Source organism: Etheostoma spectabile, chromosome 14 (genome assembly GCF_008692095.1).
Source record: "Etheostoma spectabile isolate EspeVRDwgs_2016 chromosome 14, UIUC_Espe_1.0, whole genome shotgun sequence".
In the NCBI taxonomy this organism is placed as follows: Eukaryota; Metazoa; Chordata; class Actinopteri; order Perciformes; family Percidae; genus Etheostoma; species Etheostoma spectabile.
The window spans coordinates 23,037,610-23,058,638 of NC_045746.1; the positions used below are offsets into that span (position 1 = coordinate 23,037,610).

The 21,029-nt window shown below is 40.6% G+C and overlaps 1 protein-coding gene and 4 non-coding genes across 6 annotated transcripts in view; all 5 read right to left on the minus strand.

Moving 5' to 3' along the window:
* Positions 1-8,652: 8,652 nt before the first annotated feature.
* The window catches only part of txnipa (thioredoxin interacting protein a), a 21,356-nt gene continuing 8,979 nt past the window's right edge, over positions 8,653-21,029 (minus strand). Inside the window, exons 2-8 of one of the 2 annotated variants that reach the window (XM_032536296.1) lie at positions 13,458-13,461; positions 12,840-13,169; positions 12,182-12,257; positions 11,897-12,044; positions 11,302-11,661; positions 10,908-11,210; positions 8,653-10,798 (exon numbers count right to left, since the gene is read on the minus strand). In XM_032536296.1, the coding sequence (XP_032392187.1) occupies positions 10,751-10,798; positions 10,908-11,210; positions 11,302-11,661; positions 11,897-12,044; positions 12,182-12,257; positions 12,840-13,095 (1,191 nt within the window). In that variant the 5' untranslated portion in view covers positions 13,096-13,169; positions 13,458-13,461 and the 3' untranslated portion in view covers positions 8,653-10,750. Of the gene's footprint in view, positions 10,799-10,907; positions 11,211-11,301; positions 11,662-11,896; positions 12,045-12,181; positions 12,258-12,839; positions 13,197-13,457; positions 13,462-21,029 lie in introns of those variants that run through there. The other variant, XM_032536294.1, reaches the window with a different exon arrangement.
* On the minus strand, positions 18,696-18,828 carry LOC116702232 (small nucleolar RNA SNORA18). The gene has a single exon (XR_004335108.1). It is a non-coding gene; the product is annotated as a small nucleolar RNA SNORA18 (small nucleolar RNA).
* Positions 19,435-19,573, minus strand: LOC116702227 (small nucleolar RNA SNORA8). The gene has a single exon (XR_004335103.1). It is a non-coding gene; the product is annotated as a small nucleolar RNA SNORA8 (small nucleolar RNA).
* LOC116702231 (small nucleolar RNA SNORA18) lies at positions 19,986-20,119 on the minus strand. Its single transcript, XR_004335107.1, has one exon. It is a non-coding gene; the product is annotated as a small nucleolar RNA SNORA18 (small nucleolar RNA).
* LOC116702226 (small nucleolar RNA SNORA8) lies at positions 20,789-20,913 on the minus strand. The gene has a single exon (XR_004335102.1). It is a non-coding gene; the product is annotated as a small nucleolar RNA SNORA8 (small nucleolar RNA).

Below are 21,029 nucleotides of genomic sequence, written 5' to 3' on the forward strand. Positions count from 1 at the left end.
TAAAGGATATCAGTCACTGACTGGAACTATGGAGCAAATTCATTTTATAGCTCCTACAAGTTCATATCTTTTGTCGTCCAACAGCAGATGTACGTGACTTTGCTGTCAAAAATCTCCAAAATTATACAGTAAAAATGTCTGATTTTCAGTATGATTGTAGTACCTGATACCTTGTACTCAAATATATCAGTCCCTGCCTGGAACTATGGAGCAAATTAATTGTAGAGCTCCTGCAATTTTATATCTTTTGTCGTTTTAGCCTAGAAATGAGGGACTTAAACTTCATACAATCTCACAATTTATAACATTCAATTGCTTTATTTTAAATATGGGTTTAGTCGCCCCTAAAATAAATAGTTGTCTAAAAATATTAATTATTAATGTCATTAACAAAGAATAACTCCAAAAACATTTATTTCACAATTTATTGGAATTGTATTTGTTTTGTAAAACGGACAGACAAGAGTTACATATTTTTTTTACTTGTGGTGAATATATCCATTAATCTTGTTTTATATGTACTTTTATCAACACCTTATTTTGAAAAACGGAAGTAGTCAAATGTGTATTGTTCGCTAGTCGAGCTGGGCTGTTAGAGTGCATTTACCATTCTTGCCAGTAAAAGAGCGCACTACAAATTGAGTGTCGGCTGATTTGACCACGGAGATCCGAGTGTCGGCTGGCTTGACACACACACACACACAATCTCAGCTGATTATCCTTCGGACAGCTCTTTTTCTTTTCTCTCACTTGTTTCTCCTTGTGGCGTGCGCACCCGCTCGTGGTGTGAGGCGCGTGTCCGCGCTATTGTCCGACATGACTTGTACAAAACTAAAGTAACGAGCCAATTTTGTAAAATGTAAGGAGTAGAAAGTACCGATATTTGTGTTAAATTGTAAGGAGTAGAAGTAAAAACTTCCCATCTCTGTCGGGCTCCAGTTCGCTAGCACCAATTTAGGTCGTTGTTTTTCCTATCAACAGTAGCCTACTCGGAGACATCTAGTGATCAACATTTGGGTAAAAATCGGCCGGAGTTCTCCTTTAAGTCCACTCTCATTATTGTAACTGACTATAAGAACATTACAGTTCAGCAGCAGTCTCCTCCAACACAGTATTTTCATAGTTCAACTTCCTATATCAACCACTAGGTGGCAGGATCAAGCAGCGATATATTTTGGAGTCAGCTGTGTTGGAAGCTGCGTGGGTTTCTGACTTTCTGAAGGAACATAAAGACACGGAAACCAGGATTGACCACAAAGGAAACGGCCACTATGAATATAACTCTTGTTTTTATGTACAAGATATTCAAGTCCAGTATATGTATATACAGTGTATATACAATGAATTCTGCTTAACGTCTTTTCATCATTATGTTATGTTTTAATCTTTTCAGATGATCCAGTTGTGTTTTGAGTACAGTCTGATCATGAACTAAAGAGACAGCTTTATATTTTTTTATATTATGGCCATAGGTTTGTATCAATGAGCTATGAGTGCACGTGCATTACGGCCTGTGGCAAACTAGAGGCAACCACGTAGACACAGAGAAGCTTTTGTAGCCAGCTTGGTGGTTTAGCATAACCATTATTGTAGAACTAGTGAATGTTAACTATGAACAGAGATTTAATTATAGTTACAATGTTTCATAGTTTTTCCACACCCATGTCAAATATTGTGAAAAGGACACTTTGAGAGTTTGAGAGGCTGCCATACAGAAACAAACATCCATTCACACCCTGGGCAATTTAGAGTGTCCAGTTGACCTGACTTCCAGCTCTGTGGGAGACTCAAAGACATGCAAACGCTACACACACAAACACAAACCTCTAAAACACGTTTTAGAGGTTTTAGGGTCAGAGTCTCCATCGGGGTCAAGAGCAGATCAGAGAGATGTTAATACGAAGTTGTACAAGGGTTGTTAGGGGTTGTTGTCATGTTACCAGAGCATCTATATCAGCGGATCTTATGAACATTGGCTATAATCAGCACTCAGTCCTCCCAGCTGAGGCCTGGTCTTGCTTATTGATAATGTACTCTTTGTGATCCTTTATTTATTTGAGTTTGACCGTACAGTTGTCTCCTGGTTTTTACCATCATTTGTAAAGCCTGTTGTTCTTCTCTTCATTTTTAAAAACTTTCACCAAAAAATGAATTGTGATTATGCAAAGACTTATTTTTGCATGTGTGTGTGACACTCAGGAAACACAGTGTATGGGAAAGAAGGGATCAGCCCCCAGCCGCAAGGTGTGTATAATTAGTTGTTTACACTTTGATGGTATTTTACCTGATGCATTTCTTCCACCGTGTTGGAACGTCCCTTTGTCCTTCCAGTTAAGCATGTTCTTCAGGCTCTCAACACTTTGCAGAAACACAAGCAACTGCACTTGTGTGTCCACTGGAGGAAAACCCATTACACAACACAAAGGCGACGAAGGTTGGCTGTAAACAGCATGTCTGAGGACTACTGTTATCATGAGCGTGGGTGGGGCCTGTGCTCTGAACACTGTGAACGTGTGGAACGTGTACTCCTTTGAGCGTTTACCCACAGGTCAAGCACACAGCCGCTGGAAGAGGTTGCATATTTAGAGGGGTGCATGGTCCACAGCATGGAAAAATAAATGGCAATGCTGCAAATGACCACAGCCTGGATTAAAAACATCAGACTCAAACATAATTGTTTGAAGCAAACGTAACTGTATGAATGACTCCAGTGTGACTTTCCAAAATCATTTCAAGGAGCACAACTTCCCTGAAAGGAAAGGAGCATGCATTATGTAACTGAGGCTGCAGCTGTCACTACTGACTGTCTCCTGTTCATTTGGTCCATGGTTTTGCTTTTGTTTGTGCCATCTACTGCACACTTTGCATCGTAAGTTGAAAGTGTATATGCACTTTGTAATAGTTCAAACATTAGTAAGTCACTGCTCCTCAACCTTTTTAGCCTGTGAACCCTAAAATAGGTTTGTTTCTATTACACTGACATCAGCTGCTAGCTATGTAGCTAACCTAATGCTGTGTTAACAGGGGGTTGACTACACAGCAAACAAGCTTACAACGCATATAGTAATAAAACCAGGGTGGGGAACAGTTCAGTCCAAAGTTATGAAAAGACATATACCAACATCTCCGAAGCGCTCTTATTAACATGTATCTTGATTATTTAATCCACAAGCTTAATACTGAAAGCAGGGTGAGATTGGCCCCTCTTTCACAAATTGTTAATATACTTGCCCATGTAACTGTGAAATACTCCAAGTACACATGAGTGCAGTGTGATATTCTGCAGGACTTACAAAGTTTGTATGGGTAAGGTAAGAAAAGGGGCTATACTATACTATACTATAAATATGATACATGTTGGATTGTCGTCGAGAAAACAATAACACAAATATCATAATTATATATATAAATATATAATAATAACATACAGGGGTTGGGTGAAAGGAGAGGAGCAGGGAGGTGGAAGTCCCCCTAACCCTTGTGGTGAACTTGTTTTGCAGCAGAAGGTGCAGCCAGACTGGGCATGCTCAGACTAGTATTGTTTTCAGCTTGTGGTGTGTGTGTGTGTGTGTGTGTGTGTGTGTGTGTGTGTGTGTGTGTGTGTGTGTGTGTGTGTGTGTGTGTGTGTGTGTGTGTGTGTGTGTGTGTGCTGACCTGTCTGTCTGTCTGTGTGTCTGTCTGTCTGTCTGTCTGTCTGCGGACTGATGGATCCAAGTACTCCAAGTAAGTGGGTTGAAGTAGGGGGATAGGAAGAAGGGATAGGACCCTCCACCCACTTTACACCCCTGTCCCGATTTGCCGTTGCAAGATGGTGTCTAGTTAATTCAATGCATTTGTGTTTGTTGATACTGTATACATCATAATGTGTCAACTGTATTTACATAATATTGTGGCCCTTTATTGTACAGGGATCCTGTATGTAACCTTTATTTCAGTACATGTTGTGCTTACGTGGGGATTTTTACAACGGTGGGACGGACATATGACCATAAAGACCATAAAGAGAAAATCACAGACTTTTGTGCTGCTTTTGGATGTTCATGCGAAAGAAATGCCAAGCTAAGTAGCCTAACATGGAATTACATTTCCCTCCACTGGAAGGATGACAGCGGACACCGGGTGATGTCTAACCAGCCTGTCTCTCTCCCAGCCTGTCATCCGTTGTCCTGGCAAAGCTGCTTGCTCGTTAGCTAACGTTAGCTTGCTAATTCCACACACCCAACATGCCTTTATCCTGCACTGGTTAGAGAAAATCAGCCATACAAAATTGTTAGTCATCTGGCGCTAGTATTGTGCTTCCCTACAATTTGAAAAGAACGTGTGAATGAAAAATTTAAATTTGACCAATTTAGAGGCCGGCCGGCTGGCAAGTAAGCTAGCTTGCTGGCTAGGGGGCTAATTGTTTAGCGGTGCAGAGAGAGAGGTCTATTAGGTCTTCATATTAAATATCACTGTGTAGGATATTAGTTTATGAACGTGTGGTTAAGTTATTTTAAAAGACATTATTGTTAAAGTAAATAAATAAACACAAGTTATGCATATCTTGTTGTACATTCGCCATCTTATGTCAATAATGAGCAAAAATAGATATTTCAATCGTTTAAAAACTGTGTTTTTTCTAGAAGTAACATTTGAAAGTCATTTTTAACCAGTTTTGACAGCTCATATGTGTTATTTTGGTCAGAGGAGCTGAAGGAGCATTGCTTGTGCCTCTCCCAGTTGTTTGTCAATCAGATGGATTGGCTGTACGAAAATGTAAAATTTAATAAAGAGTTTGATTTACTTATTTATTGTTTGATTTATTACATTTGTACTGTTGCAAACATTTCTATTTGGACAAGATTTTTTTTTTTTCGTTTTGTAAAACATTATATATTTTCTTATTTAAAATATTGCACACTTTTTGTTTATTTTTTCTTTTTATGCTTGTTTAACTTTGTATGTTAAAAATAAGACACCCATTTCTAAATGTTGTGCTTTTTCCTTGATAATGAAGCATTTAGACTATCAAATTGCAATCAGAGTATTGTAAATCACGAAATGACTTTTTCACCAAATCATGCAGCCCTAATTTAGAGGTAGACTCCTTCATAGGCCCTGAAAATCTGCATGTGCACATAAATGTAAATGGACTGTTTTTATAAAGAGCTTTTACACACACATGTTACACCATGACCAAGGCTGCCATATAAGGTGCCATCTTTTAATCAGATACATACTCACTCAACTCAGGGTTCAGTGTCTTGCTCAAGGACACTTCAACATGGGACTGCAGGGCCAGGGATCAAACCACCAACCTTCCAGCTGGCAGGCGACCACTCCACCACTCAGCCACAGCCACCCAGATACTCACATCAACTCATATTTGTATATTAAATATCAGAAAGCTTAGCCAATCCTGTTTTTGCTTTCTGAGAAATATCTTCAAGATAAAATCAGTTTAGATTTGAAATTGTTCTACATGCCTTTATTTCTTTAAGCCTGGAACGTGAAACAACAGCATCAATACACTGTCTTTGTTTCTAGATAGTTTTTAAGATTTTATTACTACATTTTTGATTGGTTTGGATTACTTTCAAGGCTCAAGGTATTCTAAAACGTCCCATTTATGACCATGTGTTGTTGCGTCTCCGTGTTACGTCTCTCAAAGTAAACGTAACTTTACCATGAATATGCAAAAGAAATATGTAACAGATGAAACTATATACAGACAGATGTGTAGCAGTTAAGGGCATAATGACCTGCCTTTCCCAGAAAACAAACTGGAATTCCAGAAGTGAAAGTAGCCTCAGCAGCATTGAGCAGTGTGTGAACCTAAATCAACAGAAGCAGCACTATAAAAAACGGACTTCCTGTAGGGATGCAGACATACTCTTACTGCATGCCACATGCATGCACAAGAACTTCAGCCAATCGGAAGGCATGGCAGCAGGTCTCAGCCAATGGGGGCTCTGCTGGTTTTCTCTCATGAAGAGGGGAGTTTGTTATTCGGGATGGATGACTTGAAGATCAAGATTAGTGGGGAAACTATAAAAATTCAGAGACATATTAGCCTACTTATTTCATGTTCATGATACCATAAAGTTAGAGTTGTTTCATAATCCAAACTCTGCCCTACTTTTGGTCACATGGCATACTGCTGTGAAACACGATTAGAAAATAGTTACCCAGCTCGACCACAATCTGAATTTTGTAATCACATTTGATTTTCATGTGAAAATCTTAGTATCGTAGTTGACCTCAGGCATGTAACCAGACCTGCTATGTAAGCACAACTGACTTAGTGAAAAAAGGATGAGTTCACCGCAGTCTAGAAGGTGTGTGTGTGTGTGTGTGTGTGCGTGTGTGTGTGTGTGTGTGTGTGTCTCGCTGCCTCAGCCAATCACAGACCATGTCTGAGGAAAAAAGCGACGCATGCAACATGCTGGTATCGTGACATGATGGTTATGGTGTTGTTGCCCACACACACACATACTGTATGCATAGGAAACATCTCCACACTGGTAGAGAAAGCTCAGCGGCTTCTGTATATCTTACAGAGATACGAGGGGTATCAGAGGAGAAGCAAGGTGTAGCTATGTTATCGGTAGTGTTGTTCGGCTCACAACGACTAATTTTGTGTCAGTTACATGCTAACAAACAACATAAACAGATACTAACTAAACTTACTTTAATTAAACAGAGTCCTTTTAAATTTTTTATGTGGGAAAACCAGATTTAACAAAATATTATAGTATTTTTCACATATTTTAAAACATGTTGGAGTTTTTAGTTTGTTTGGTTCAATCTGAGGACAATTCGCCCCTACAAAACTTGTGTCTGGGGGGGGGGGGGGGGGGGGGGGGGGGGGGGGGGCTGTAAGAGAGCTTGCCATGCCAAGTTCTGTCAACTTTTATAGAGAAGCAATAGAAAGCATCCTGACTGGAAACATTACAAGCTGGCGTGGTTTGTGCACGGCCCAGGACGGGAGGGCTCTGCAGAGGGGGATTAAAACCGCCCAGAACATCGTTGGTACCCATCTACCGAGCATCAGTGGTACTGGTAAGGTCAGGTGTCTGCTCAAAGTCCAAAGGATACCAAAAGACATTACCAACCCAGCAACAATCTGTTTACTCTGCCTCTGTGTGCCAGGAGATACAGAAGTATCTGCTGTGGTACCCCCAGACTGTAGAATAGCTTCTTTCCTCAGGCTGTGAGATTACAGCAATAAACTGCACTTCCTGTCCTTGAATACTCTTAAAAAAATAAAATAAAAAACAGCTCATACCTTAGGAACGGTACGACAGAAAATGTTAGTTGTTTTCAAACCGTGACTTTTTCAAACCATGTGAACCTTACTCCATCATATATAATAGTTTTTCTTTTTTTTCTTGTGTAGTATAAAGGACTACAACCTGCATTTCTTTGTACTGTACAATTATATTAAATTTAAAGAAACCGTGTAACCTGTGACTGCGTTATGCTGCAAGTGCATAAAGCTAAATTGATGTTCCTACATTTTTTATGGGTATCCAAGTGAGTTGGTTTGGTTTGAAATGTTGTTAAAGCAAAGTTAGAGCCTGTAAGGGTTAATGCATCCACTGTACATCTGTTAATGAAACAATTAAACAACAACATATCCTACTCCCCACAACAGGAATACTGGCTGGCACTATTCTTTGTTTTTTTTCTAAAGATTTTTTTTTGTGGCAATTTAGGCCTTTATTTCTATAGGACATATGCAAACATGAAAGCGGAGAGAGAGAGGGGGAATGACATGCAGCAAAGGGCTGCCGGTCAGACACAGCCTACTGACAATTTAGTATTCTTAGACCCTTCTCAGTATGCAACTATATATTTTACCCTGGGGGTTCATCCTCTGGGGGGGGTCTCTGAGGACCATAAATATCCCTACTAACTTTGCTCATGGCCCTTCTTGGGGTGTGAAGCAGCACTCCAGTCTACAGCAACAGCCCCTGACACAGAGATAAACAGTATCCTTATCTGTTGCTCTCAGCAGATACCAGACGTCAGAAGCACAGGGCCAAGAACGTACTTTGAAAATGAAAAAGCCTCTGGCCGCATGCCACACAACAGGAATACTGGCTGGCACTATTCTACAATACGTTCCCCTCGCCAAAAGGTTCAATCCTACTGCCTGTGTGTCTTGGAGACCGACATTGTGCCCCCGGACAGGTTACAGGGCCCGATCTACTAGCGCTAATGTTACAGTAGTCATCGTGTTGGCATTGCACTGAACAGCTCTGCAAAATGATTTCCAACTAGTAATTTTATTCACCCATGTTTCATTGTAATACTGTTTTGCTTTTTATTTCCTCAGTAGTTACTACAATGGTGTTTACTGCATCCACTGTACATGTATGTATGTACGAAACAAACATAGCCTTCTGACAATTTAGTATTTTTAGACCCTTCCCCTGTATATTTTATATGACAGATTTTACAATTTTCTTTGCAGATTTCTTTCAGTGTTAACCTGCTTTCTGATTAACTTTGGGCTTGACAGTGACAGGCTCCAGGAGCTGCTGAACACTGCCTTCCTCCTTCATACACCATGCTGGCCAGAAAGGGAAGGCTGAATCAGAACTTTGATGAACGGACCACTGATAACTGATCTGAAAACAATTACACACAAAAAACAGACACGCTAGATATTTTTCAACATTTCTTTAATAAAAAAAGTAACCCAAAGGGTTTCATACAAAAATACTTATAAGTATCAAGGACGTATTGCAAACTTACTTTATCACAAATCAGTCTTTAACAGTGATTTTCTTTGCGCCCTGAAAGAACAGAAGTTGTGAAACCACCACAATGAAATGTTGTCTATGACAACAGCAGATCAGATACAATGACTCTCCTCACAAGCGCTCAGGTGCACCCCACCAGGTGCGACATCGGTGGTGTTTGGATCATGTTAGGCCATTAATATTTGGATTTGAAAATCAAGGTGAGATTCCAACAAGTTTAGAGTGTTTTACCTCGAGAAATTTTACTCTCTACATCACAACCATTGTTCAAACAAAACATAACAAACAAAAACTCTTTGAGGCAGTAGTAGAGTAAAATGCATTAATCAAAAAGTGCAATAAAATATAGGAACAAACCTCTTTTCTTTTTAAACACTGGTGCAAAAGAAAATATGGACGAAGCTTAAGGTTCTATCAGCATCCGAGGAAGATTATTCTACATGCTGCAATTCTCAAACGGCAACAATATTCCTGACAAGTCTTTACAGCAATACAAACAGACTGGAATCAACAAAAAGGAGGATTCCTCAAAGGAAATCTCTTAAAAAACAAAAAACTGGGTTTGACAGGAATGACAAAGCATTATAGGGTGTCCCTTACATTGACTGACTTGCTTGACTGCAGTAACCCTCTGACTTTACCATGACAACAGCTTTCACAAGATTTCCTGAAACTCCCAGGCCACAAGTAAGTCTGTTTCTCTTTGCCATTGTTTTTCATATAAAGTTTTTCCACTAATGGTACCTGCTTGACTCGGCTCGACTGCGGTGCCCCTTCCTCCTTTTTCCATTGCAGATTAGTAGCGCCTCATGCGTGAGGCGAGCTTGGCTGATTGTCATTTCCATGGGAAACTGCTGTGACCTAACGCGACACACTAAAACGCCGAAGGTGTGTTGCTTTTGATTCTTGGCATGTGGCTTTTTGCCAGAAGACAAATTAGTTTCAAAAGAAGCTGGAGGCAGCAAAAAAAAGATGGCTAAACTATTTAAACACTGCGGGTTGGTTCAGGACACAACCCCGTCTGTCACTAGCAATTATGATGCAGTGATTAGTGATGATTCTCTCCGACCAATCAATGTTTTCACGTCACCTTTTAGCATTGCCTCAGCTCGCCTGGAACCTCGATGGAGGTGGTACTAAAAAAAACTTCCTGTTAGCAGGTACCAGGGACTTTTAAAAAAAAATGGAAAACCAAAAAAGGCCAGTAGAGTTGAGGCCATGCAGTGGAAATCGTCATAAGATAACTTTACCCAGCAAGGTTCTTTGTGAAAAAAAATACTACAGAGAGAAACAGACTTAACATACCTGGTGATTGGGACTTCCAGGTGAAGTCATGGAAGAATTACCATATGCTAACTGTGTGGCGATGCCAGGCTTTAGGGCAGTGGATTGTAGGGTACAGACGACTGACGTTCTCTTCAGATTACATGTAAATAAAGCTTAGCTCATCTCAAACCCCTCATTTGAAGAAAAAAAAAAATCAAAAAATCAAAATATATCAAAATAAAGTATTTTTTTCAAACCCGCACAACTTTTTTCAGTGCCACTACCACGAATGTACTCTAATTCCGTGGGAAACACTGCATTATGGGGAAAAGACACACCCCAAAAAAGCAACATTTCACAGCAGGCTGAGGTCTGACTCATACAATGCTTGGCCCCAAAAACAAAGTCATAAAGTGTCTGTGAATGGACAGTGAGATCCTGAAGGTTGGAGTCTCTGGAAGGGACAGCTCATTCACAAATGTAGAGCACCACTGCCTCTGTGTCCATGACCTGAACGGCACCAGGTGGAAGACTCAAGATCAGCGTAGGTGATGAAGCGCGGTGAAGGCAGCAGACAGAGCAGGCAAGCTTCTTTTTGTCCATTTCCACAGTCCTGGCTACACTTCTGAATCCAACACATCTTCTCTGGAGTTTGGACCTTCTGCTCCTTTTCAAGTGCTTAAGATGAATGGTCCCTGAGAGCTGGACCACAGTTGTAGAATCCCTGCTGGATTTCAACAGACCGGCAGCATGCGAGCGTTGCCATGGTACTCCTCCTCAGCCTGGAAAGAAATATAGTTTTATGAGAAGGACTACCAGCAAAGGTAATTTCTTATCAGTTTGGCAGAGAGGGCTATGCCCAATTTTGCAATACCTAGGTGAAACACCTACCTCACTGCATGTCGAAGTTGGCGGGAACTGAAAGGCTGGGGTGTTCATGAAGATGGGGCTGTCATCACCATCAACATCGTCCAGGAGCGGTGTGAGGGGCTGGTCCAGGCGGCAGTCACGGGTGAGGTCACAGTAGCTGGGAGGCTCAGAGGGCATCCTGAGGGACACCCAGCTCTGGGAGGAATTGCTGACCGAACCCTCCTGGCTGCTTACACTGTTGCTGCGGCTGCCAAGACCAGCAGTACCAATGACCAGAGGCAGCTCTAGTATCAGCTTCTCACTACCAGGGATGTGGATGTAAATCTGGCCGAAGGATCATCAACATGTACATTAGCACCGATTTTCAGTATTCAAAATGTAACTGTAAATGTAAATGTAGCAACTGAAGCCTTACCATTAGAGCGTACTCCACACGGATTATGTTGCAGCCCAGCATAGAGGGTTTGATCTTTGGCACCCTGATGGTCTTTCCTTGCCAGGCGTCACACATGCCGGAGATTATGTGGTTGCCGCGCACCGAAGACAACTTCTGGCGGAATACCTTGGTGCGGCCGTTGGCCTGGTAAGTGTGTTTGGCGATGATGGCAGCCTTGGGCACCACAATGCGAGAGCAGGTGTTCTCAAACTTTGCGTTGATGCAGATGTCTTCACCTTCACAGAAGCCACGGCGGTCAATTTTTGCGTTTAGTGACACCTGGCCATCAGGGATGAACATGCAGGTGACTTTCTTCTCCTTCATGCCACCTGAGGGAGACTGAGGAGATGCAGGAAGGTAAGACTTAACTCATCTGGAGACTCTACGTCAACCTCATGCTATATATGCTTCGTAATCATAATTACATACCACAAGGACACAAAAGAGCTCAATGTTTGGGCTGTTATTTTATATTATGTCTGGTTATGGCTGAGGCAGATATGGCAATGCTGAAAGAATGATAAAAAGCCCAAATAAATAACCCTTTCTTTATATTCAGAGTCAGTGAACTCACCAGCAGGTCTGGGGTGTTGACATCCAGGGGCTCCTCCACTTCAAAGGCTTTCTTGCACTCAAAGGTGGGCTGCTGTGGCCTCTCCATCAGGGCCTTCACATAGTACTGGACATAGCCAAACTTCCCCTTGTAGGACGACACCAGCTGCCTGTGAGAACATCCGTAAAAGAAAATAAAAGCCAAAAGTAGTCTATAAAGTACTCAATAAAGAGCCATACATCCAGAGAGGACGGACTATTATTTATGTAAAAGACTAGTACTTAAAAGTAAGAAACACTGCCTTACCCTTGCTGGGGGAGCTCAAATCCAAACATGTACTCATATTTGTTGCCAGGCCTCAGGACGACTGATCCATCCGAGTCTGGAAAGATTAAAAAATAAAAATAAATAAACATAGCTAAACATGTTGTCTTGACTGGGCTTGACTACGGTCTTTTGTGGCTGGATGACCCTGACAGCTGTTTGATTTAACGATGGGAAACATCAACTCCAGGAGAATCTCTCTAGTCTGCTCCGACGAGCTGAAACCAGGGGACTTCCATTTAAAAGGTGCGCACACTGCCAGAAAGTCACTCAACGCTAATTCACACACAAAGCAGGGAGCAATAGGCTAAAACCACTGAAAAGATGAGACCATGACAATAAATGTTACGCTTGGCTAGCAATTCATTTAAATTACACTGACAAATGATACGTATATATACACATTATACAGTCAATTATCATCAGTCTGGTTAACAACTGATGCTGTTAATCACTTCTACTTTCACTTTACGTTTGCCTACACTTTTGCCCCCATATGGTCTTGTATATTTTTCTTCTTCTTTGTATTTCTGTTCTATTGTTACATTCGTTTGTTGTGTTATATGACGTTACATCTTTGTTCTTTACTTTCTCTATTGCTTGTTTAGCTTATCCGAGGTAATGGAAAATAGTACCGTACCTTTGGGCTGGTCGTCCAGTAGCAGTACCTCTTCATGTCTGAGGTACTCGGCCTCCTGTCGGCACCGCTGCTTGCCTTTCGCGTACTCCACCTTGGCGCAGCCCACACCCAGAAGCTTAACCGCGGACACACGAGTCACTTCGTTCACCTCCACTTGTACCCGGCCAGACACCTTGTCCCCGCCGCAGTAAAATGTCTTGCTGGGGTCCGAAAAGATTATTTGAAAGGTTTTCACTCTCTTTGCCATGGCCACCATGACTGCTTATTTAGGATATCCAACCGCGATATATGAACTGTTGCTATTCAGCCGCTGAGAAACGATACGTCGTTTGAGGTTCGAGTATCACTTCACTCTGCTGTAAACAGAAAGAACACGGCTGGTTTTATGGAAGGAGACTCCAGCGAGACATGAGCAGCCAGAGTGAACAGCATGGCTCAGCGCGTGCACACTGCTCCCATTGGTGGACTATCTTTGTTTGTGTCAGCTCTAGCCAATGGGCGCCCGAAACCGACGCGTGGACACCGCGTGGTTGGGCTAATGTAGAGCATGCTCAGCAGATGTGTACACAGGAAGTTGAAGGCGGACCAAAGAACATTTGTAGTAAACAGATCTAGAGAACGGCTAGTCGGGATGAGCCATGCAAGCGGAAGTGTTTCGTTATTTCACACACACTGATCCTAAAATCCCCGTTAGTATCACAAAGGTTGGGCTGGAAATATGGTACTAAAACATCGTCGTTGTTGGCTGGTTGTTGGGAAATGTAGTAAGGTTTTCAGTATGAATAATACTCTAAATTATAATGAGTATAATAACACATATTTAATTTAGTGGATTTGAATGCCCTTATTAGATTTGACAGTGGAGCGATGGGGAAGGTTTTCAAGACTTTGATGTTTTAGACTCTTAGTAGCACAAAAGACGCAAGGGCAACACACATTTTACAGATTATTTGTGTAAATATGCATTCAAGTTATTGACTGACTAACTGAGACAGAGTTGGTTAATATATTAACCAACTCTGTCTCACAGTTAACATTTTAGCCTTATTAGCCTTATTTTAACCTTATCTCCTTAGGAATTTTGTTCATATGCAGCCATAGTGCATTAGGCAAGGCGAGGCTACGCAGCTTTGTTTATAGGGCATTACAATAACAAGCATTATGCAACATTACTAAAATACATTTTGTGGGAAATGTCCAGAATACATTTGATTACATTAATTATGACAGAATGTTCATACTAAATTGCTGTTGGGTCTCTGAGTGTGGTCTAGAGTAGACCCACTCTATTTGGAAAGTGTCCTGAGATAGGCCTAACTTGTGTTGTGATTTGGCCTCATAAATAAAATTGAATTGTTCCTGGAAATCATACACTGCCAACATTTTTCATTTGGGCATGTCAATCTTCAACATCAACTGATGAGCTGGTGAAATTATAAAAGCATCGAGCTTGACAGCTGATACCCTGGACCTCGGAATCAGCAGTTGATTAAACAATGTTAATTTAAGCTCCTAGGCCTAGGCTACTGACTATGTGGAGCGTTGACTGGACCAGACCGTCAGCCTCATCGTATTGAGTTCATTCAGATGACATGGATGTATATAATAAGACCTGGATACAGTGTCCGAGGCAGAGCCCTGTTCATTCCTATAGAGTTGCTCATTGGTGCATGGACATGGACTGCACACGAACGGCCATCCAGAAACCGGCTAAAAAGGTAGCGATGGAGCTTTTCACGCTGTCTCTCTTCGATTAGTAGAGTGCAGATTTGAGTCGCGCGTGCTCAAATTTAAACGGTTTACAGCATAACGTGTCATACTGAAAGTTGTGAAATCCATGAAATAATAAACTTTTCTCATTACAAACAATATAGAAGATGGAAATCATTTCAAAAAGGTTTTAGCTATCTATGATTGATTGATTGCTAACGTTAGCTCAAAACGCCATTCCACTGACAGCCTTTGTTGTGTTTGATGCTAGCTTGTATCCAGCAGTGAATGAACTTCGTTAAGTAGGTCAATTTTTACTGTATTAGCATTACAGAAGTCTCTCATTAGCATCTTGTAGGCTACTTGTCGCAAAATGACGCATGCGCAACTCAAATCTGCACTCGACTCACATCGGGCAGTGACACACACTACTGTCATGGCTGAGCCAGCAAAGAAGAAGCGGAAAGCTAGGCACGTGACTGACCAAGAAGAGTCAGACACAAGTCAGAACATCAGAGCTGTAGTTTAGTTGCAGTTCAGGATCCACTCTAACATCAAACAAGTTCTTCCAACAGCCTCCATCCTGTCAATCCCTCTGGTCCTTTCTAAATATGGTGTCCTTATTTTATTCCACTAAGGACAGACAGTTGAGTGTCCCTCAGTCCAATTTCTCAGAGACACACATTTCACTCAATTCCTGAACCCACTACAGGGTGATTGGATAGATAAGTCATTAAATATATGGACCCTGATATCTATATATGATATCTATACTATATAAGACATTGAGACATAAATGACTGCTTTCCCATCTGTGGGACATATAAGGAGGCAGTGGGAGGAGCACCTGGGTATTGTGATGTCTGACTCAACTTGGCAGTGGGCAATAGAACTTGGGCACTCACTATCAGTTTGCATCAAGCACTGATTATTGTAATTTAAGGTGCTCCATGGGTTTCACCTGTCAAAGGGAAGGCTGGCTAGAATGTACCCATGGTCAAACCCAACAACTTGCCCCAGCTGTTACCAAGAATCAGCAAACCTCAGTCATATTTTCTGGGGATGTCCTAGATTGACCATATGGATATAGATATTGAAAACTTTTTCACTTACGTATGGTAGACATTGATCCTAACTCTATATTTAGTTAAGCTCCGGCCAAGAGGCAGCTATTTATAAATCAGACAGAGGCCATAGCCTTCTCCACATTGTTGGCCAGATGATTGATTCTCTTTAGTTGAACGAAGGCAGGCCTGTTGTCCAATAAATGCTTGCTGGAGGAGGTTATGGCACACCTCAAACTGGAGCCCCTTAACCCTCATGTTGTCCTCGGTGCAAACTGACCCGGTTTCCTACATCAATGTTCTTTTTAACTACCCAAAATAAAATGATTGATTCCACACAACGCTCTTTGGCAAGTACAAATCTCTACTTTCATGAATTGTGGGGCGTCTTATTCAATTGTGTAGAATTAGAAGAAAAAAATTGAAGTGGTTTTGAAATAGTATTGAGTAAAAGTTGACATTTTCCAGTCTGTGATTATCTATCAACATATATTCCTTTAATTTTAGTCTAAATAATTCCTAATTTCTGCTTCTATGACTCAAACATTAGGTATAAATTCCTAAAAATTAGGTTTATTGACCATAAATTCCAAAAATAACTGCAAAACTAAAGTTCCTAAGTTAGTGTTAATACGTAGTGTTGAAAACGTCAAAGTGTTGAAAAAAGGGACAAAAACCTAAGAAAAAGTTAAAATATTGATTAAAAAGCATCAACAAAAGTGTTAACTTTCAGTTTTGATGGGAAGACAACACAAGGGTTAAGCACATCATCTTACAATTTTGTCAAAAATCAGAAGGTCTGGAAACAGTTTATTTTCCCCTCATTGAGTACAATTGTTTTTCATAGACTGTAAAAGTATGTTTGGTAAGGTGAGAAGGCATGGGATTTTTGTGGTTTAGGTTAAACAGACTTTGTGTATCACTGCAGCCCTGGTGTGTTTATGTGTGTTTGTATCTGTGCTGGATAACCCGTGTTGTCCTTTTGTGACTTTGTGTCAGAATGTCTTTAAAAGGTGAAAAACCAAAGAAGCAATAATTTAAGGTGAGAAGCTTCAGGTGTCTATAATTTGCATGTGTAAGCTGAACATTTAAAATTTTGCTAAGGTAGTATTTACTGAAGGGCTTTTGTTTTGGAATGGATTATATAGATAAGCATTTGTTATTTTGTACAGCCTTGATATGAGGATTGAGGGATGGCAGCACTTTTGCAAGCACAACAAGACTTGCAATCTATTTTGAGGTTGTTTTAGAAGAACTTTGTTGTTGCAATGAAGCAATGTTCCAACACGCAGCCTCATGCATTCCAGAGAAAGTGCTTTGTCCAGACAATATGAACATCAGTCCTTTTGTGGCTGACTGATCTCACACACACACCAGTAACACCAAAAATTGTTCATAAGACTTCATGTAGGTTTTTTAATATATATATTTTGGAGCCAATAATAAAAGGATAAAGAGACGTTATGAAATGTGACGTTTACTTCCTAGTTTCACAGCTGCCTGTCATGTGACCGGTGTTGTTGCTGGCGTCTTGACATTGAAGCTGTTTTGTATTTGATGAGATCATATTGTTCCCTTTAGTGAACTTTCACCCACTTCTTTTAAACATATCAGGAGAATCTTCCAAAAACGTTTTAGGTCAAAATACAGATATAAAACCAAAAAACACTTCAGAAAAAACACATTGTGGTGCAAAAGTATAAATACACTAAACAAAGTAGCAAAACTACTAAGTGACAAAAGAAACCAGAGGTGAAATAAAAGACCAGCCACAAAACTCCTCCCTACTCATTCTGCTGGTGTAGCTATACTGCTCTCTGGTGGAGCAGACCGCTGCTCCTGTCCAACACCTCCTAAAGAGACCTAATACATACAGCAGGCCTACATGTTTCAGATTATAAAGCTCATTTAATAAGTTCTCTTCTTCAAATATGACTTTTCCAAAACAATATTTCCAATTTGACCAGCTTGTTCAGTCCTGTACAAGCTGGACAGTCATTACGGACACAGCTCCATATGTAAAAATGCCCTGCTTCCTTACAATTGTTTTACTACAAGGGCCACCTCAACAAAAGTCTGCAGTATTTGGGTCTAGATATGCTAGTTCCCAATATCTTAACTGCTTCATAAAATGTCAAACTACATTAAGATTAGAGGACGTGAAGCAGGTGCATGCCATGTGGTTAAACACTTAGCCGCTTTGGATAGAAGCTGCAGCTGAAAAAAATAAAACATTCAGGCAAATTTGTTCATAGCTTTAGGAGAAAAGACAAGTTAGAGTTTAGAGTTCTGGAATTGATATTTTATTAGTCATTGATAACACAAGGGAAAAAGGCAAAAAATCTGATGCTGGTAAACACTGCTGCCTTTATGAAGTTCTGTCATTTGCAAAGCAGCTCCATTTTGCTCCAGCAGATCAAAGTGCTGACGGTGCTTCCAGCTGCTCGATGACCTGGCATCAATCTGAAAATACAGAAAAAAATGATTCAGCTGTTACTAGGTACAGTGTATGTGTCCAAGGTGCTACAGTCAGTCAAATTCATCACTTAAACTTCAGGTTTAAAGAAAACCAAATGTTCAGACAGCACCATAAAAGTGACAGAAAAAGATAAATGTTCCCAACAGGTCTTCTGAGCAGGATGCTGCAGAAGCCCAGTGGGATGGTTTTTGTTTTCTGGTCAATTCCACAGCAAGTCAGGAACGGAAAGTCCTGAAAGCCTTGGTATATGACCAAACCCAAACACTGAAAGCACACTTACATAGTACTCACACTGAAAGGCTGCTGATACTCATTTCTCTTCTCCAGGATTGGTTGAGGATTCTGAAACATTTATTTTTATGCAATTAGTCAAATACAACCATACAATAATTTAACATTGTCAACCTATAATGTTTGTGTATACAAAATAAACGTGCCACTTTTGCAATGTACTGAATAGTACAGTTTCTCATAGAAAGTGGAAAATTTGGATTGAGTTTTAAGTGGAACAGATTCCTGATTCACCTCTGGTTATCATTTGAGGTTTTCTAAAAAAAAAAAAAAAAAAAAAAAAAAAAAAAAAAAAAAAAAAAAAAAAAAAAGAAATGTTCTGCAGTAATATCCACAAGGCTCATGGTAGTGAACATGTGGGTAAAGCGAAACCACAGATTTCTTCTCCGAGGCATTTCCAACGACACGGCCCTACAGTTAAAGGTCTGTCGGGATAGACCTCAGCTTTCACTGCCAACACTCCTAATCTCCTTTAACTTAATTCAGTTCAACACTCACCTTTGTCGTTTAATCCCCGCTGAAGAATGGAGGAGGCTATCCTTCGCTGCAGAGAAACCTGGAACAATGAGGATTCATTGGAGGAGTGTGTAAGAAATTAAGACTAACTAGCAAAACGGTTTGGGAATATCTGCTGGACTATGTACAATTGGCCATGATTAATTTTCTTTGACAGAAATCAGTAAACGATAACTATGGTTAATTTGGCTGCATTAAAGACAGACTGACCTGAGAAAATAGACTAAATAGACTAGTCTACTCTGTAGACTACTCACAGAGTAAACTAATACAACTTTCAGTCACTTTATTTATGTTTGTTTGAAATGCCAATAGAGCCAATCAAACAGCACACCTAGCCATTGTCCTGGATGTTTCTCTTAAATCAGTCTATAAAATGATTTGTTCAGCTGTCTAACTCCTCACCTGATGTGGACTGTAATGCAGTTTTTTGCCAAAATAGATTTCATTTTGTTCAGGGGTCTACTATAGCCACCTGGAAACTGGACATGCCACACAAACTGCCCTCTAAAATTGAGCCAGCATGTAAAAGGCTAAGTGTGTCTCAACAAGTATACCAGGACTCCAAACACCGGCAGCATGGAGACCAACGATGCCAATGTTGAGTTTGTCTTGCACTGACTTTTGAACATACCAGCTGATGAACCAACTGGCTGCAGATACCATACAGTGCTGTCATAATGTACCAGTTAAAAGTTAGACACTTTCCATTCAGATGAATGAGAAAGGACATCCAAACTTGACTTGTACATTCAATCACTGGACAGATTTTGTAATAGCAGAAAGACTTACTGCGGTCACAAGTTCATCAGGCTCATGCTTCTGCCATCAAAGTGACCTGAAAACATAGGACAACTTTCAATGACAACAACAAACAAGACATTTACCAAATATTCTAAAAAGTCAAACTCATTGTGTTGTCTTGTTAGCTCACTTGATGTGCATCAACCAAATAAACCTAAATCCAACAAATGCATGAGGAACAGCCAGGGTCTCTGTGACTGAGAGGTCCTTAATTAACGACTGCCATGCTATTGACAGATCTTATAAAGGGGCATGAAGTGCTACAAAAATGCATCCCTTCTAATGTGTTCTGCAGTAATATCCCACAAGGCTCATGGTAGTGAACATGTGGGTAAAGCGAAACCACAGATTTGCTCTCCGAGGCATTTCCAACGACACGGCCCTACAGTTAAAGGTCTGTCGGGATAGACCTCAGCTTTCACTGCTTAAAACTTGCTTAATCTCCTTTAACTACATTCAGTTCAACACTCACCTTAGTTGTTCAATCCCTGCTGAAGCCTGGAGGAGGCTATCCTTCGCTGCAGAGAAACCTGGAAGAAGTCAGGCAGGACATCCGTTTGTGTGGGTTTTGACCTTGTGTTTGATTATATGGCAGGACAAACAATGCAATCCAGAAGCCTTCACAACAATTTGGTTTATTAATTACACAATTGTTATGCATTCTCCTTCCCATATTTTGATGCACATTTTCAAGTATTAGAAAAGTAAAACTGCAACAGAAAAAAGGTATTCTCAATTGGGCAGAAACGTTAACGCTCAGTTGAGGTAGTTTCTGCCTCATTAAAAATTTGATAAGCTAGGTAGGACATGATTACACCTTTGATGTTGTGAATATTAACTTGCAGGATTGATCAGCGGTTTCTGCGGTCGGCATCTCCCTGGATATTACCAACACGTCTTTTAAAAAAACTGGCCTCCAGGGACATCTTTTAGCTAAACTAGCTGTAGCCTAGTTTTTGCTCCAAAGCACAAATACACCCAATTCCCTTTTGCAACACATACAATAGAACTACTATTGAATAGACCTGCGTGTCAAGAACTTATGCAGGGTCAAGACATTTATAAGACAATGGGTGTGTTTCAACAAGTATACCAGGACTCCAAACATCGGCAGCATGGAGACCAACGATGCCAATGTTGAGTTTGTCTAGCACTGACTTTTGAACATACCAGCTGATGAACCAACTGGCTGCAGATACCATACAGTGCTGTCATAATCATTTATAAGAAATGGGTGTGTTTCAACAAGTATACCAGGACTCCAAACATCGGCAGCAGGAGACCAACGATGCCAATGTTGAGTTTGTCTAGCACTGACTTTTGAAA